Genomic DNA, 17,954 nt, shown 5'->3' with positions numbered 1-17,954 from the left:
ATCCAAAATCTATAGAGAACTTACCAAACTCAACACCCAAAAAACAAATAATCCAGTGAAGAAATGGACAAAAGACATGAATAGACACTTCTCCAAAGAAGACATCCAGATGGCCAAGCGACACATGAAAAAATGCTCCACATCACTCATCATCAAGGAAATACAAATCAAAACCACAATGAGATACCCCCTCACACCTGTCAGAATGGTTAACACTAACAACTCAGGCAACAACAGGTGTTGGCGAGGATGCGAAGAAAGAGGATCTCTTCTGCACTGCTGGTGGGAATGCAAACTGATGCAGCCACTCTGGAAAACAGTATGGAGGTTCCTCAAAAAATTAAAAATAGAACTACCCTACGATCCAGCAACTGCACTACTAGGTATTTATCCAAGGGATACAGGTGTGCTGTTTTGAAGGGGCACATGTACCCCAATGTTTATAGCAGTGCTGTCAACAATAGCCAAAGTATGGAAAGAGCCCAAATGTCCATCGATGGAAGAATGGATAAAGAAGAAGTGGTATATATATACAATGGAGTATTACTCGGCAATCAAAAAGAATGAAATCTTGCCTTTGCAACTACATGGCTGGAACTAGAGGGCATTATGCTAAGCGAAATTAGTCAGAGAAAGACAAATATCATATGACTTCACTCATATGAGGACTTTAAGACACAGAACAGATGAACATGAGGGAAGGGGAGCAAAAATAATATAAATATAAATATATAAATAATATAAAATAATATAAAAACAGGGAGGGGGACAAAACATAAAAAACTCTTAAATATAGAGAACAAACTGAGGGTTGCTGGAGGGGTTGTGGGAGGGAACATAGGCTAAATGGGTAAGGGGTATTAAGGAATCTACTCCTGAAATCATTGTTACACTATATGCTAACTAACTTGGATGTAAATTTAAAAATAAATAATTAAAACAAAAGAAAAAAAATATCAGCTCACTTCATTTAATCTTTTCAAAGATGCATTTTACAACTATATTCATTTTTCTAAACCTAAGTGCTTATTCTATAAAACTATCTTAGAGAAGTATTTATACCCAAATATTCAACTACTGGAATAGTTTTTTTTCCCCCTGAGAAAATCATCAGGTAGTAGCTAGTTTGGGAAATTTCAAGTTAATACATGAATTTTGAAGTATTTTGTCATCTGAAGGTATAGGCAGGAAAGTGTCATTAGAACCTAATCAACCAGAGAGGGGGAAAAAAATCTATCAACAGTAAAACCCTCAAAATAGTTCCCTACACCCCACCTTCTTGAAAAAAGAAGACATCACTACTCTCAAATCAAAAGTCAGATGGATGACTCAGGTATCACTAATTTTTCTCAACTTACTTTAACTATAAAATAGTCACAGTTTTTAAATTATTCTATCAACTTGGCATTATTGTTATTCATAAGGTTATTCCATAATGTGGAAATAGAATAAAATAACTCTTCAAGTAGTAAATATTTCTAGATTATTGTGCAGCAAAACAAACTTTGACCATCAAACCAGTATCTTTTCCTTCCCATTATGCCAAATAATTTGATTATGAACTGCAAACAAAATATAAGCTACAACTATATTGTAGTAAATACTGTATATTCTTAGTTCGAAGGAATACTATTTCTTGTCAAATTGATAATCATAGCATCTAACTTGAAGGACTACATTGACAAAGATTCCACCACCCTCAAAAACAGTAGTCTGTTCCATTTTAAATGTTATCCAATATCCTTTAATAACATTAATACACCACCAAATTGCTTTCTTTGTATAACAAAGACAAACACTTTAAAGCTTGTATAGTGCCTAATTCTTAAGGTTGTCAAATTAAGTTAATCAATTTAGCACAATTACAAAATGTATTGACTTCTTTAAAAACTGTAGAAATTAGAGAAAATGTTTCACTGTATAATGTACATAAATAACTTGGCTTAAGCCAAGTTTGTTTTAGTTTATTTTTTTGTTTTTGGTGTCAGGGCTGAATTTTGGTAGCCATTCTTAAAGTCATAGCCAAATCCAAGAGTTTATAGTCATGGGCTTGCATTCATCCAGATCAAACAAGAACATCTGATATTGTGAAATTGGGTCTCTTCCTAGCTCTCATTTTGAGTTCATATTGTTAAAGTAGTACACACTCTAATTTTGCTTTATAGACACCACTATCACTGGTAAGGGTAGATTTCACCATAGACAAAACAACTTTGATCTGAGTCAGGCAGTCTTTGAAATGCCTATTGCCTGGCAGGCCCTATCCCTTATTTGCTAATCAAAGTCCAATTATAAATCTCCTGAACTTGTTGGAGTTAGGAGGGTCAGGAAATGATCCAATGACAATCCCTGGGCAACTGGACAGTGGACAATTACTTTCTCTCAAGGAGATAGGGAGATTGAAGTAAATGATACTGGTTTCTTCTAGCCTTAAATTGAATAAACCAGTGATAAAATAACAAAAAAACACCTGAGTAAAGAGACTTACTGATGCACTATGATTAATCACCTCTATAACTAGCTTTTCCATCAATAAACTGAGATTATTAATTCACCCATTTACTTTAACATATTTTCAACTGCTTTCTTCTTGTTTTCTCTACACCAAAGGCTATGCCTATCTTTTAAGATTATATTCATCCTTCATCTCCTCCCTCCCTCATTCACTCATCCAGGGGAACTAATGTTTTGTTATACCAGGTACAAGGTTGAGCTAGTATACTAGGCCCTAGGAATGCAAGGGTAAACAAAACAGGTATGGTCCCTGCTCTCTTGAAATCGACAGTCTAAAAGAGATGGCCAATATTATAAACACAACAAAATTTCAATTATTTCAGTAATGCTAAGTACTAAGATGTTATGAGAACTTATAAATAGGGGGATCTGATCAAGTCAGGGAAATCAGAGAAGGTGTCCCTGAGAAAGGAACCCCTGATCTAAACTCTGTGTTGACAGAAGTAGGCCTTAACCAAAGAAAAAAGGGAGCAAAAGTAATCTATTCAAAAGAACATATCAACACCCTACAGTGGAAGCACACATGTTGAACATGAAGAACTAAAAGAAACTGAAATGAAGGGGGTTGCATATTGTATATATTGAACCTGGAAAGGAAGACAGGTTTATAGTCACAAAAGGGTTAGAAGCAAGAGACTGATATGACTGGATTTGTGTGTTATAAATATGACTCTGCAATGTGCAGATGGGTTTGAAGGGAAGCCAACATGGTGTGTGAATTAGGAGGCTATCATAGTAGTTCAGGGAAGAGCAAATCATAGGTAAATCCGAGTAGAGACTACAATGGACGAAAGATAGATAGATAAATAGGTTTAGGTGATGGATTGGTATGGGAGTGTATTATTTATCTATTGCTATGTAAAAAAATTACCCTAAAATTTAGTGTACAATAAGTACCTCATAATTTCTGTGGGTCAAAAATTAGGATATGACTTAGCTGGATGCCTCTGACTCTGGCTTAGTCATAGGCTGCAGTGAAAGCACTGACCAGGGATGCATTTACCTCAAGGCTTGACCAGGGAAGGATTCACTTCTAAACCTAACTCATGTGACTGCTGACAGGCCTAAAGTCTTCACTGACTTTTGGCTGGAGACATCAGTTCCCTGCAACATGGACCTCTCCAGGGGTACTCACAATATAGAAACTTGATTTCTTTGTATAAGGACAGAAGTAGGGAGAAGAACAAGAGCAAGGGAGTAAAAGCAGCTGAGCAAGAAGGAAATCATATCTTTTTGTAACCTACTCTTGGAAATGACCTAACAGCACCATACTATATTCATTAGAGTGAGTCGCTAGGTCCAGTACACTTCCCAGGGGAGATTATACAAAGGACAAACATACCAGAAGATGTGGATCAGTGGAGGCCATCTTGGAGGCTGCTATGCCACAGGAAGAGAGGATACAGGAGGCACTGTGGTATTAGTGAGAGTGGGAAGCATGGAAAAGGCCCAGGTCTGGAGAAGTTTTATTTTGGACATGGTGAATTTGAAAGGACAAGGTTCCTTTAATTCAATCAATAAATATGTGTTTACAAAACACTTATTATGTGCCAAGCACTACTCTAGAAGATGAGATATAATGATGAACATAGAAAAAAATCCTTGCCCTCATCAAATTTACCTTCTAATAACTTAAGACAGATGATAAACATATAAACAAATAAATACAGATAATGATAAGGAGAGAAAGAAAATAACACAGGACAAAGTTGTGAGTTCCTCTTCAGCTTTGTTGTTACAACATGCTTTTCAGTGACCCAGGTAGATTGTTAAAAGCCTTAAGATGTCTCCTGGATTCCCCCTGTACTCACACTGACTTTTTGCTTCTCTTAAGGCACTTATCTAAAACTTCTTTGTATTATAGTGAAAGTCACCGTTTGTGTCAGGCCAAAAAATTGGACCTCCTCTCAACCCCCAAGATGCCCACATCTACCCCTTGGAAGGTGTGAATGTTTCCTTATCTGGAAAACAGGTCTTGCAGATGTGACTAAGTTAAGGATCATGCAATAAAGAGATAAACCTGAATTATCCAAGTGAGTCCTAGATGTCATCATAATAGTCCTTGTAAGAGATACTGAGAGAAGATATACACACAAAAAAAGAAAAGGTATTCATTGTGACCATGGAGGCAGAGACCGGAGAGATGCAGTCACAAGTCAAGGAATGCTAAAATCCACAAGACGCTGGAAGAAGCAAGGAGCAGATTGTCCTCTAAAGCTTCCAAAGAGAGTGCTGCCCTATTGACACCTTCATTTTTGGTCTTGTTTTAAGCACCCAGTTTTTGGCAACTTGTTATAACTGTCACAGGAAACTAATACGCCCTTCCAATGTTACTCCCTATCACCAGATTCGTGGGATTTATCACAAGTTGTAATTATTTATTTACTCACATGTTTATTGTGTCTCATCCCCTTGAATGTGTAAGCTCCATAGAGATGGGGCCTTTCCTCTATACCTAGTTCTTGGCGTAGTGTCTAGCATATATTACAACCATAGGAATTATCTGATAAGTGAATAAATGTCCCCAGTAGATAACAAGTCTTATTAAGACAAGAGACAATGTCTATTGGCCGTAATTCCCAATGCGTCCAGCACAGAATCTAACCAAAGACTTATTGAACTAGGTTTGAGCTCTAGGAATCAGGGATTCTGGATTCTAGATATTTTTACTGCAACATTATGTGGCAGCCTCACCTCTGCCTGTGTACACACCTAGTGTTAGACTTAGTGTGTTGAAATAAGTTTGTTCCTTATCAGTTTTCTTAGACTTGATAAGGAGCAGGTCCAGACAGCATTCATTTTCTCATGCTGTGCATGATTCACAGTGGGTGGCATACTGTAGGGGACACAAATAGTTAAGACTTTTCGGTGAATTAGAGTATCAGGCTTAGTCATAACTAAAAAGTAACATCATGTCCTTGAGTAAATTCCTAATCAATGCTGAAATGAAATATTCTCAACTGAAAGAACACTAATCCTTAATGTCACACAGTTGTAGACCTGTGAAGCACTTGGCCTGTAGTAGGCGCTCCATGAGTGGTACCTGGTTATTAATAACACTATACCAGGAGCTAACTCAGCCTTGAGTACAACATTAGACAAGAGCACCAAATCAGCTCCATCACTTATTGGCCATGTGATCTTGGGCAAGCTATTTTACCTTTCTGAGCCAAAGACTGATAATAATAACAACCTTATAAGAGTGGTTCTGACCTAGAAACTAAATGAAATAACTGAATAAACTTAGGAAAGTGCCTGACTCAATACTGTATGTAGCTATTATTTTGAGCAAAAACATGTGCAGTGATTTTGAGTAAAATACTCCTACTTCCTTGGGCCTTCTGAAACAATGAAAGGGGCTAGCAGTCCCTGTAACTGCCTCAATGAGACCAAGTTTGGGAACCTTCGAACCAAAGGCCATGTGAGGGTTCCACAATTCCACGCCTCTTTCCTTCAGCAACCTACCAGTTAACGGTGTTATAAAGGAGACCAAACCGACGCGACAGGTTTTCTAGAAGAGTCCAGCACCTGTGGTAGCTCTTAAACCAGGCTCATTTTAGGCTTTTTCCGCACACACAGGTCACGACCTTACAGAGCGCAAGTCACGGCTTGGGCGGTCCAACAACTCCAAGAGTGTCCCTAGGTTGCCAGGGCAACGTCGACGTCACGGCGGCGTAGTCTCACTTGCCCATAGGCAAGAAGCCTACAGAGCTCAACGCGCAGGCGCCTCGTGGGAGCCAATGGGTGCGGCCCCATAGCTGGCGCCGCTCGGCCCCTCCCTTTTCCGATCGAATTCGGGGGCGGGGCGGCGGCGGGGGCGCGCCCGTCTCTCCCGGGCGAGCGGGCGGTTTTCGGTGGTTTCGTGGTTGGGCTCCCCGTTTCGTAGGTTACGCACACAATCACTCCCCAGGGGGCCGCCCGGAGCCCGCCCAGGCAGCTGCGCCATCTCATGCCTGGGCACCCCTGAGGCGGGGGTCGCGATGGTGCGGGGCAGGGGCTCGACGAGGAGCTGACCAGGGGCTGAGAAGAGTCGGGGCCACGCACGAAGCCCTTCCCTTACCCGCGGGTCACGCCACTCCCTGGACGCCCTGAACTCCGTGCCCCCCCAAGCCCCGGGCCCCCTGCGGGAATGTTCAAAAATGAGTACCAGGTAACCCGAAACGACTCTCCAACCTGTGTATAGTATTTTCCTCTAGGGTGAGGTAGTTCGCATTCGGGGTGAGGACAAAGCTCCCTCCCCATTCCCCCATAACTGGGTCTTTTTCTGGGTGCGGAGGAAGTACTGGATGAGTGTGGTCTTCACTCCAAAAGAAAAAAGAAGGCAGCCAAGGTTTGGCATGTGATTTGGCTTTTGTTCAGTCGTCAGCTCAAGTTCTTTTCAAGCTGTATGGATTGCCCGTGACTTATTAAAATGCAGATCTTAAACCCCCAACCAGACCTCCTGGACCGGAATCTAAAGGGCAGGGCCCATAAATCTTGAGTTTTACCAAGTGCCTCTCACTATTGATACACACTGGTATCTCACGTAATATAAGTAAAATATATTGCTATAAAAAAGCATATGCCCACTGTGGGAAACTTGTAAAATCAGAGAAAGCAGAAGGAAGGAAGAGGGGAGGAGTATTTTTCAAGGTACAAGGAGTTTTCTTTAAAAAGGGGGGGAAAAACTGCCTCAGATTTAAAATTTTTTTTGATATATGACCTAATTCCAGAAGTTATAGTAATTTATAGTAATTAGTTCCTACACACAGTTTGCACATAATACTGGCTAAGTAAGAAATTAAGTGTCTTAATGTGACGGTGTTAAAACTAAGAAGCCAAAATATCTTTATATTATTGGGAATAATTAAAAGCTGGAAATTCTTTACAAAAATCAGACAGATTTGCTCATCTGCTGCTTATAATTAAAACAGACTATAAAAGAAAAGCATATTTAGTCTTCATTTCAGATTCTCAATTTCTTGCAATTAACTCTTCCTCAGAGATAATCATCTTAATTCTTTTCTTTGATAATTAAAGCTTATGGATATTCAGTTATGTGTTCAGTATTTTTACATAAGCATGGCCCTCCATATTCTCAGGTTTACAATAGGGAACACATGTCTATAGAAATGATTCTCTATTTTTCTTGTACAGATTTTATAGATTTCCAAATTATATTAAATATCTGCAAAGATCTAGGAATGCTCAGAATAAGAGTTGTCTCCCATCCCTCACTCTTTCCCAAGCTTTTTTATATTGAATTCGCCCTTTTTTTGAATAATTATTGCTGACACTATTGAGCCCTTGCTATGTACAAGGTATTGTGCTTGATGGTCTATTTAGTATCTTGTGTAATCCAACAACCCATTTTACAGATGGAGAATCAAGAAGTTAAATAGCTCTCAAGGTTGGACATTTAATAAATGCCAAAGCTAGTGTTGGAGCTCTGGTCAGTATGACTGAAAAGCTTGTAGCCACAGATAATTTATCAGAATTTATTAGCCTGACTCTAGAGTTGAGTTTAAACCCTTTAGTCAGACATGACTAGAATGTTTTGTAAGCATGATTTATACATGGCATGTAAAGGAACCCCACACTGAGAGACTGTAGGGTTTGTATAACATAATTTAATGTATATTGTGCTTTGAAAAAAAATTCCTTAAACCATTTCTCCAAGGTGACCCAAAGCAGAATGGTTGTGGCTTAAGTACATTCAGGGTATATTGTAGGAGTTATAACAGGGGTAATGTTTCTTCCCAGATCTACTCAACAGACAGATGCCTGGAACAGCGGTTATAGACTCTGTGGTGGGTGTTATTTCCTCCTTAGCACTGTCTCACTATAATTTAAACATGTTTAATGTTTTTGTTTTCTAGGGAGGTGCATTTGTTGAAATCTTTAGTGCTCAGGGCAAAAATCCTGGAGCAAAATGGAAGATCCTTGGCAGTCCCTCTGTGATTTGGAAAGTAAGTGCTGGAAGCTAGAGCCACCTAAATCCTGGAATGAAATGAGAATGAAGGTTATAACAAAAGGGACTTGATAAGGTTTCAGAACTGTATTTACTGGTTCATTCATGATGCTGTTGGCTGCAGCTCTCCCAGAAACCACTCCTCAGTCCTTTAAGGCTTTGGCACAGGGCTCATAACCCTTCACTGTAAGCCAAGTCCTGTTGCTGTTTCAGGTGACTTCAGTGTTTGTGAGGAAAATCTCTCCAAACCTTGTGCTTCCCAATTTCTTGATTTCTTCACTTAACAACCTCTTGGGCTCTGTGTCAGCCCCCACTGCCACTGTCACGCCCTGGACCTTATCACTGCAAACTGCAGGGCCTCTGAAATCAGTAAGACATTGAGACATGCCCCTCTGCCCCCGAGCTTCAGTTCTTAAGGCTGTTTGCTCAGTTACTCACTGTATTTGTTCTTCAATCTAATTGAGACCTTTAGGCCACTGGCCTTTCTACTTCCCCTGTGCTTAGTTTTATTTAGGCTTGTACGTTCTCTGTTTTCACTTCCTTTCCTCTCTAGCCCAAAATCCACAGTCTGTAATTTCAGTCACTTCCTGGGCAAAACCTTGAATGCCCTTGCTTTTTGTTCTTTCATAGTGCTTGCCTAACGAAGGCCAACCGTCTTGAAATCCCCAGTCATTTATCTTTTCTTAGCTGGTTTTGGGGCTCCTCAATAACTTTGGAGAAAATATCTATAGCCTCTTAGATTAATAATACTATAAATTCAACGTGAGCAGCCTGGAAAGTTCTCTTTTTATGTTCTCTTAGTCTTTACAATGATGATTATTATTATGTTTAATGTGTATTTATTTTTGAGAAAGAGACAGAGCACAAGCAGGGGAAGGGCAGAGAGAGAGGGAGACACAGAATCCGAAGCAGGCTCCAGGCTCTTAGCTGTCAGCACAGAGTCTGATGCAGGGCTCGAACCCACAGACCCCGAGATCCATGACCTGAGCCGAAGTCGGATGCTCAACCAACTGAGCCACCCAGGTGCCCCTAAAATGATTATTTCTCCATTATCTTCAGGGTTTCAACCACCGATTCTCCCTACCCCCTACTTCCGAACCTATAACCAGGACAGGCCCTCTTCAATGACTCACCAGAAGACCTCACACCCCATTTCACAGGGCAAACTGATGCCATCAGATAGAAACTATCTCAGCTTGCTGCCACCAGATCTAAAAACCTATATCCATCCTTATCCTTTTCTCTTTCTCTTCTCTCCTATACAACTAAAGAGAAGAATATCTTTCTGTGGGCCTTGTTCTATGGAAAACTCTTTAAAGCTACTGTTAACTGAGTGCTTACTGTTTGCCAAGTCCAGCATTAAGCATGTTATATGTATCTATACGGTAGTCTTGTGAGATAGGTACTTTATGCCAATTTTCTGGATGCTAAAACTGAGGCCATAGAGAGAGTAAGCAACTTGCTTAAAATCCTACAGCTCTGAACTGTGAATGAGAGTTAAAAGATGCTCTGATGGTATAGAGCAGGGAGTGTAGGAAAGGCTTCCCCAAGGAAATGACATTGGATCTCTGAGAGCTAACTATATACTGTGTGAGGCTGGTAGAGAGAAGAGTGTTTCAAGTAAAGGGAAAAGCACATACCAACTCCTTGTGCAGGAGAGAGCTTAGAATTTTTAAGAGATTGCAAGAAGGCCACTAAGGCCAGGATTGAGAAAGAGAGAGAGAGAGAGAGAAAGATTGAGGTTTGAAAAACCGGGCAGCGACCAGACCACGTAGCGGGTTATGGACTGTGTTGATGATTTGGGTAAGCTGTTGAAAGGTTTTAAGTATATGCCTAACTTGTGTATAGATGAAATAAATAATACACTCAGTCTATGTGTGTTCATTTCAAATACGTGAGAGATGCTATTGTGATGGATACAGTACAGATTTATTTTAATGTTATTTAATTCTTAGCAGCCATTAGTTACAATGCATTTCTTAACACATACAGAATGGAAGATTGGTAGGATCTGTGAAATATTATAACAGGTATTTATACTCAGATTTCGAATTTGCTTCAAAAAAATAGAAAAAAATTTCTATTCCAACTTTAAGTCATGTAAATTGGACTGTCACATATAAGGAGGCTTTTTATTTTCAGGTTTTGTTTTGTTTATGTTTCTCCTACATTAGATTTTTTTTAAGTTACCTTAATTGTTAACACTTTACTTTGTACTGATTTTAAGTAGGTGATACATAGAACTTCACATTAGGGCACTAGTAAAATAAGGCAATAATTAATTCTGTATGAGCCATGGCCAGGCACCAAGGAACTTATGGACTGGATACAGTTTAGGTTAGATGATTTTTTTTAATGTTTATTTATTTTTGAGAGACAGCACAAGTGGGTGAGGAGCAGAGAGAGAGGGAGACACAGAATCTAAAGCAGGCTCCAGGCTCTGAGCTGTCAGTGCAGAGCCTGACACGGGGTTCAAACTCATGAAACACAAGATGGTGACCTGAGCTGAAATCTGACACTCAACCGACTGAGCCACCCAGGCACCCGTAGATGATTTTTTTGTACTGTAACACAGAGTGATGTTCAGCCTGTGCCATTAGAAATACATAAATAAAGTGAGAGGAAGAGTAACTAAGCTCTGGAAACTAAATTAGTAGCGGGAATCCCTGAAACTGGGGAACTTCTTACAGTTTGGGAGGAAGAGTTTCTTGATACAAGAGGATTTGTCAAGTGACATAGTGTGGCTTCTGTAGTCCAGTTCCCAGCACATTTCAGGGTGAAAGTATCATCAAGGCCTGAGCCTACTTTTAAGTCATTTGACTCTGGGACTTTTTTTTCTGTGGGTTTGCAGCTCCAATTTTATAATAGAAGCCAAATACCATTATTTATATTTTTGTTCTACAGGAGTTTGATAAAGAAGCTAAAAGCTTTGTGTTTGTCCTGGAAGGCAGCAGCCAAACAAACAAAATCCAGTTACCAAAGGAGAATAAGCAAATCCGTAAGTAAGATTTTTAATATTAGAGCTTAACGTTTGATTCTTAAAGTTATACTTTTAGTTCTACTACACAGGCATTAGTTTGATTTTTACTGGCATCTGTTTACTTAAAGTGATAGGCTTGTTTTTAATTTAGGAAGTAACCTTTGCCAGGCTTTATATAATGTGTATTGAATATATATAAATATTATATAAATACATATATTCTGTTTCAATGTTAGTTTGAAATCTGGAAGTATTTTTAAGAAGATTTAGAAGATTATTTGATAGCCATTGATTATCATAGTACTGATAGTTATTGAGTAATTAGTATGTGCCTATGATTTCCCTAGCATTTCACATTTATTAACTCTCTTAATCCTGACAGTGGTTCTTTTGCAATGAACACACTGAGGTTGGCTCCTCACCAAGAAATCAGAGAGTTAAGGGTAAGCTTTGAAATAAACCCAGGAGTTCTAAATGATAGGAATGAATTAATGAGAAAAAGTTGTGTAAGAAACTATAGAAGGCATTACTTAATGACACATCAACTTGTAATACCATTAAGAATATTAATATTTAATATGTTTAGATATAAATGTGTTTCAACAAAAGCCCAAAGAGTAGATTTTCAATTCTTACATTGGAAATTCGGATCAGCATTTTAAAGCAAAAGGAACCTTGAGAGATCACCTGAATTTACCATCAGAAGCCCAGTTATTGGCAGAACCAAGGTTAAAATTCAGGACTCTATCACCTATCAAATTGGGGTTTGAGTAAACTGATGGCAATGTAAGAAATATAGTTTTTCAAAATGATTAATCAGATTTTCATCAACTTTATGCTATGTATTTATTAACTATAGATTTCAGGTGGTTTATTAAGTATAAGCAGCCAGTTATTTTTTTATGTTAATCATTTACTTATCTGTTCCTTTATCAATTAAGAACATTGATTGAGGGGCACTTGGATGGCCCAGTCAGTTGAATGTCCAGCTGTTGATTTTGGCTTAGGTCTTAATCCCAGGGTCATGGGATCAAGTGCCCCTGTCTGGCTCCACGCTGAGCACGAAGCCTGCTTATGATTCTCTCTTCTCTCCCTCTTCCCTTCTCCCCTACTTGCACTCTCTCTCTCAAAAAAAAGAAAAAAGTTATGAAAAGATCTGTTCTTGGTACTGGATTTTCTCCTTTTGATTTAACTTCGCAAACTTTCACAGGCTCTGCTTTAGCTACCACTTCAAGCTACTGCATGTATATTTTAGATTTCTAACACATAAACCAAATCATAGAAATTATAGATGGAAGGTGATTAATTTTAAAATGGTTTGCCAGTGTTTCTTTCTAAAATAAGAAACAGAACCTGAAAGAGAAGGGATAATCTTTTTGAAATAATTTTAATTAATTTGCTACCATTTTAAAATTATGATTTCCTCATTGTTCCTGTTTTTTTTAAACAGTAGAGTTTGTTTTTTAATTATTTCCTCAAAAATGTATATGCTTATAAATGAGGTGAACTAAGTAAGGTGAGCCAGAGAAATATGCCTGAAACTGTAGGTTATTCTTACTACAGGAGACATGGTCCATCTCTTTTTTAAGGACATTGACTTTGTGAGATGGATATATCTGATTTGCGGGAACATGACTGTTCTAAACCAAGGTCTCTTGTTGGCCTATACTTCTGTGTAATGCCCTTAGCATCTATGCACATAATCATGTTATCAATAAAATCAAATCACTTCTGGTAACCTTTCTCAGTTGGATCTGAGAAAGATTTCTCCTCTACCAGAGGCTCAGTGACTAAAGACAAGCTCCCTTTACCTACATTTATGTAAGTTTTTTTTTTTAAGAAATAAAACAAATTTAACGTGTTATAATTGCTTTTTAAAAGGAAAAATGATAGTTTTAATTGGAAGAAACAGAAGACTCTTTTAATGTATTTCTTGTACAATGCCCTGCAATTAAAAATTAATCTGGCTCTTCTGTAGCATGTGTGGTACTATAACAAATGGAACAGTTTACAGAGTCTGCCTTGTACTAATGCCTTTAAGATTAATTATTTGTAATTTTTGATAACAGAACTTTATAGCTATTTTTACTAGTATAAAATGACCTTCTAAGTGAAGCTGTTGTTAAACTTAAATGGTGTGTCTTGAATGGAGAATTAGCTTTCAATTAACATTTCTAAATTTAATTCAGTTACCATTGTATACTCCTATTTTAAGAGTAAACATCCACTTTATTTATGCAAACTTGACATTAGGTACCCCGTATGTGTTTCCTACTATATTAGGTACTTAGGAAAAAAATTTAATGATGAAAGTAAGTATGTTTAACTTTTCATTATTTTCATTTTTTTGAGAGAAAGCACATGTGAGAGAGTGGTAGCAGAGGAGGGACAGAGGAAGAGGGAGAGAGAGAATCTTAAGCTCCACGCCCAATGCGGAGCCCAGAGTGGGACTCAATCTCATGACCATAAGGTCATAACCTGAGCCGAAATCAAGAGTTGGACTCTTAACTGACCGAGCCACCCAGACGCCCCTAACTTTTCATTTTAAGTAATGATATTTCTGAATTATATTTGAGCATCTCTGAATGCCAGAGTTTTGCTTGTTTTTTACTTAACATCTTATCAAATAAAGGGAAATGTGATATTAATGATCAGATTATACACTTCTCCAGTGCACGAATCTTGCACCATCTCTTCGTACACCTGACTTAGCATATCATATATAGTTGGTGCTTGTTAAGTTTGTTAAATAGTCCACATTAAGAAACTGTAACAATTTGGGTCATAATATCTGATTATAGCCAGTTCGCCTTCCTAACCAGACTTAAGTAAATGATTAACTAAATAAATAATTCCATGCTACTCTTCATCCTGGATCACGCTATGGAGCTGCCCCTATGATAAGCAGCTCTGTCACATGCGGACATGTGGTTGGTCTGTCCCAGGACTTATCATTTGGATGGTCTGTCCTAGGACTTTCTGTTTAAGGCTTTTGTTTGAAATTACTGTTTTCTTTGCCAGTGGCATCTGGATCCAATGGTGTGTCTTTTGGGATCAGCATCCCTGAAGCCTTGTGTTTATCGGAGTTTCAGCTGCTCTGGAGGATGAGGTCATCTTTATGAGGTTTCCCCCAGGCCTCCCCCCAACTCCCATTTTGGTATTCTTTCTAAAATAAATGTCATTATGACTTCCTCTGTTTAAAACCCTTCAGTGGGCTTGACCTCACCACTCTACTGAGAATGCTCTTGTCAAGGTCACTAGTGATCTCTCTATTCCTGAATCCAGTGGCTCATTCTCAGCCCTCATCTTGCTTAACATATCAACACCATTTGATAAAGTTGACACCCTTTTCTTCATTCATCTTCCAGGATGCCCATCCTCCTAGTTCCCTTTCTACTTCACTGGTCTTCCTTTTTAGTTTCCTTTCATGGTTCTTCCTCTTCTCCTCAACCCAGCTTAATGTTGCAGTGCCTGTGGACCTGACCCTTTACCCTCTTTCTGCATTTCCTCCCTTGGTTATCGGTGCTAGTCTCATGGTTTTAAATGCCATCTCTGTCTTACTCCAGCTTACGTTTATTTCCAAATCAGACTTCCCTCTCAAACTCCAGACTTGTAGTTTCAGTTGCTAGTATGACATTTCTACTTGGACTGCTTAACCCTAGAAATTACTCGTACTGCTGTAGACAGCCACATCTCAGTTGTTAGCAACTTGTCTTTTCAGTGGCTCCAAAAAACTTATGTCAGTCCAATTTTTCTTTTCTTCATTCCTTCCATCAGGAAGATCTTGTTGGTTCTATCTTTAACTTAGTTTTAGAGTCTACTACTTCTTGTCCCCGCCAATGCTACCATTACTTCATGCTTGGAATGTCTCATGCAACTGTCTTCTCATTGGTCTCCCTATATTTTTTTACTTTCCTCCCTACAGTTTGTTGTCAGTTTCACAGCTAGAGCAGTACTTTGAACTATAAGGCTCTCCTCTCCTGAAAATGCCCCATCTCTCTTGGTTAAAAACCAAAGACTGTAGGACCTTGCAGTATTTGGTACCCTCTTAGCTCTCTGACCTTACCTCCAATTACTCTTTCTGTTGTTAACTCTGCTGCAACCATACAGGTCTCCCTGCTGTTTTAAAACATAGCCTGCTGCCCTGTCACCTTAGCACCTATGCATAAGCTGGTAATCCTCTGCCTAGAGCTTTCTTTTGCCAAATAGCTGCATGGCTCACCCTTTCCCCTCCTTTAGGCCTTTATTAAAACATCATCTTCTCCAAGCTCCTGGGGGGGCTCAGTCAGTTAAGCGTCCAACTTGGGCTCAGGTCATGATCTCACCATTTGAGTCCGAGCCCCACATTGGGCTCTGTGCTGACAGCTCAGAGCCTGGAGCCTGCTTCAGATTCTGTGTCTCCCTCTCTCTGTGTGCCTCTCCCCCATTCATGTGCACACGCATGTGTGTGTGCGTGCGCTCTCTCTCTCTCAAAAAAAAAAAACATTAAAAAAAAAAGTTATCTTCTCAGTGCGAGACCCATCTGCCCTGTAATTTATACCCCTTCCACACACTGTTGATCCCTTTTACCTTTCTCTACTTTTTCCCATAGTACTTTCACCATTTAACATGCTGTTTGTTTCTTAGGGTTGTTTTTTTTTTTTTCCAATTGTTTTTCTCACCATTGCCAAAAAGCAAACACCCCCCAGCACAGAAATTCAGTGTGTTTTGTTCACCTACAATAGTGCCCAACACATAGTAGACATTCAGTAAATCTGTGTGGGGTAAATTAATGAATGGATGAGTGGCTTCCCATTGATTTTGGGATGACCTGTATCCTTTGGATGGCCTTCATGGTCCTGAAAGATTGAGATCCTAGCTATTTGCCAGAATTACCTCCTGCTGCTTTTCCCTTTCTGACTCTCCTACCAGCCCTTTAGGTCTTTCAATCCATCCATTATACCATGGTTTCTTTCATCACATGATGGAGTATTCCCTCTCCCTGTAATATGTGTTCCTTCATCTGCCTTGCCCACTCAACCCCTGCTTATTCTTTTCAGCTGAATTCCAATGTTATTTCTGCCAGAGAACCTTCACTCATCATCCTCTTTCCTCCAACAACCCAGGATTATATGCTTTCATTTCACCCTGATCTTCTTCCTGGAACTAGAATAGAAGTTCCAAGAGAGCAGAGACTGTGGCTGTCTTAGTCACTACAAAAATGTCCACATCGAGTCTGGCATGTAGTAGATGCTTAATAAATCTTTATTGAATGATAGATCTAATTTAATCCATACAGATAATCCTGAGGTACAGATCTAATTTATTAGCCCAGTTTTACACACGAAAGTGAAAGAGCCCAGAAAGGTTTTCTGATTTGCCCAAGGAATATGGAATGCCCAGTAACAGAGGCATAGCCGTTTACCATCTTCTGGGTTGAAGTAGGAGAGTGGACTTTAGCAGGCTCTTTGTGCTGGGACTACGCTGGGAACCAGGAAATAACTTCAGCTGTGACTTAGCAGGGCATATGGAAAGGATTACCTTGCGGTGTTCTAGTCCCAAACTCTTGGACGGTAAAACAAACACTCGTGAGGTATGTGTTGGGCATCTAACTGTTACTGGCTGTGAGGGAACAGCTCTAAAACCCACTGCTTAAAAAACGAATGGTATACTGGGGCACCTGGGTGGCTCAGTTGGTTGAGCACCCAACTTCGGCTCAGGTCATGATCTCGCAGTCTGTGAGTTCAAGCCCCACATCAGGCTGCATGCTGATGGCTCGAGGCCTGGAGCCTGCTTCGGATTCTGTGTCTCCCTCTCTCTCTGCCCCTCCCCCACTCATGCTCTGTCTCTCTCTCTCTCTCTCTCTCTCTCTCTCTCTGTCAAAAAATAAATAAACATTAAAAAAATTTAAAAAATGAATGGTGTTTTACCAGTTAAATGCATTTGAAAATATTCAAAGGAAAAAAGGACCTGAGCCCTTAAAAATAGAGGTAATTAATTTCAGCAGAAAACAGATTAGAAAACTGCAGAAACCTGTGTATTTCAGTAAAAAACTAGATTTTTATGAATTTTTATATACTCAGGCATTTTTGGACTACTAGTAGTTCACATTCAGCATTAGTTAGAGTGATTTTCAATATAAGGTAGACATGAAGAGTCAGTTTAAATTTAGTAGGCCACTGGAAAAAAAAAATTACTAGGGAGTTTATTTAGCATTTCTGACACACAGGATCAGTATATGTCAAATGTTATTAAAGTACTTTTTACTTTGTCAGATCATCACCATATGGTGTTGTCATACTTCTTTTAATCTTAGAAGTGAAGCCTTTTGGAAACTAGGGCTTCTATATGTGAGAAAGTAGAATTACAAAGCTTTCTTTTTTTAAGAGCAAGTGTCTTTCAGATCTAAAAATGTTCATAGGAAAATGCCCTATATGTGGAGCTCCTTGTGTTTGAAGAGAACAGTGCTGATTCAGTGAGATGTGGGACACAACTTAGGGACCTTTGTGAAGACTGATTTCATTTATCCAG

The 17,954-nt window shown here is 39.1% G+C and overlaps 1 protein-coding gene and 1 long non-coding RNA gene across 15 annotated transcripts in view; one reads left to right on the top strand and one right to left on the bottom strand.

Moving 5' to 3' along the window:
* The window catches only part of LOC125929534 (uncharacterized), a 233,457-nt gene extending 227,209 nt beyond the window's left edge, over nucleotides 1-6,248 (bottom strand). The window contains exon 1 of one of the 2 annotated variants that reach the window (XR_007459896.1): nucleotides 5,980-6,248. This is a non-coding gene — a long non-coding RNA (uncharacterized LOC125929534). The remainder of the gene's footprint in view (nucleotides 1-5,979) is intronic. The other variant, XR_007459895.1, reaches the window with a different exon arrangement.
* A 71-nt stretch (nucleotides 6,249-6,319) lies between these two features.
* Nucleotides 6,320-17,954, top strand: part of CFAP20DC (CFAP20 domain containing) — a 244,604-nt gene continuing 232,969 nt past the window's right edge. For 10 of the 13 annotated variants that reach the window (XR_007459892.1, XR_007459893.1, XR_007459894.1 and 7 more), the window contains exons 1-3: nucleotides 6,324-6,664; nucleotides 8,373-8,462; nucleotides 11,369-11,462. Coding sequence is in view for 9 of the 13 variants with exons in the window: in XM_049640833.1 (XP_049496790.1) it covers nucleotides 6,644-6,664; nucleotides 8,373-8,462; nucleotides 11,369-11,462 (205 nt within the window). In the remaining 4 variants the exon portion in view is untranslated. Of the gene's footprint in view, nucleotides 6,665-8,372; nucleotides 8,463-11,368; nucleotides 11,463-17,954 lie in introns of those variants that run through there. The other 3 variants (XM_049640832.1, XM_049640835.1, XM_049640836.1) reach the window with 3 other exon arrangements.

The sequence above is a fragment of the Panthera uncia genome, chromosome A2, assembly GCF_023721935.1.
Source record: "Panthera uncia isolate 11264 chromosome A2, Puncia_PCG_1.0, whole genome shotgun sequence".
Taxonomy (NCBI): Eukaryota; Metazoa; Chordata; class Mammalia; order Carnivora; family Felidae; genus Panthera; species Panthera uncia.
Note: the sequence above shows the minus strand (reverse complement) of the source record. Positions and strands in the feature narration are given on the sequence as shown.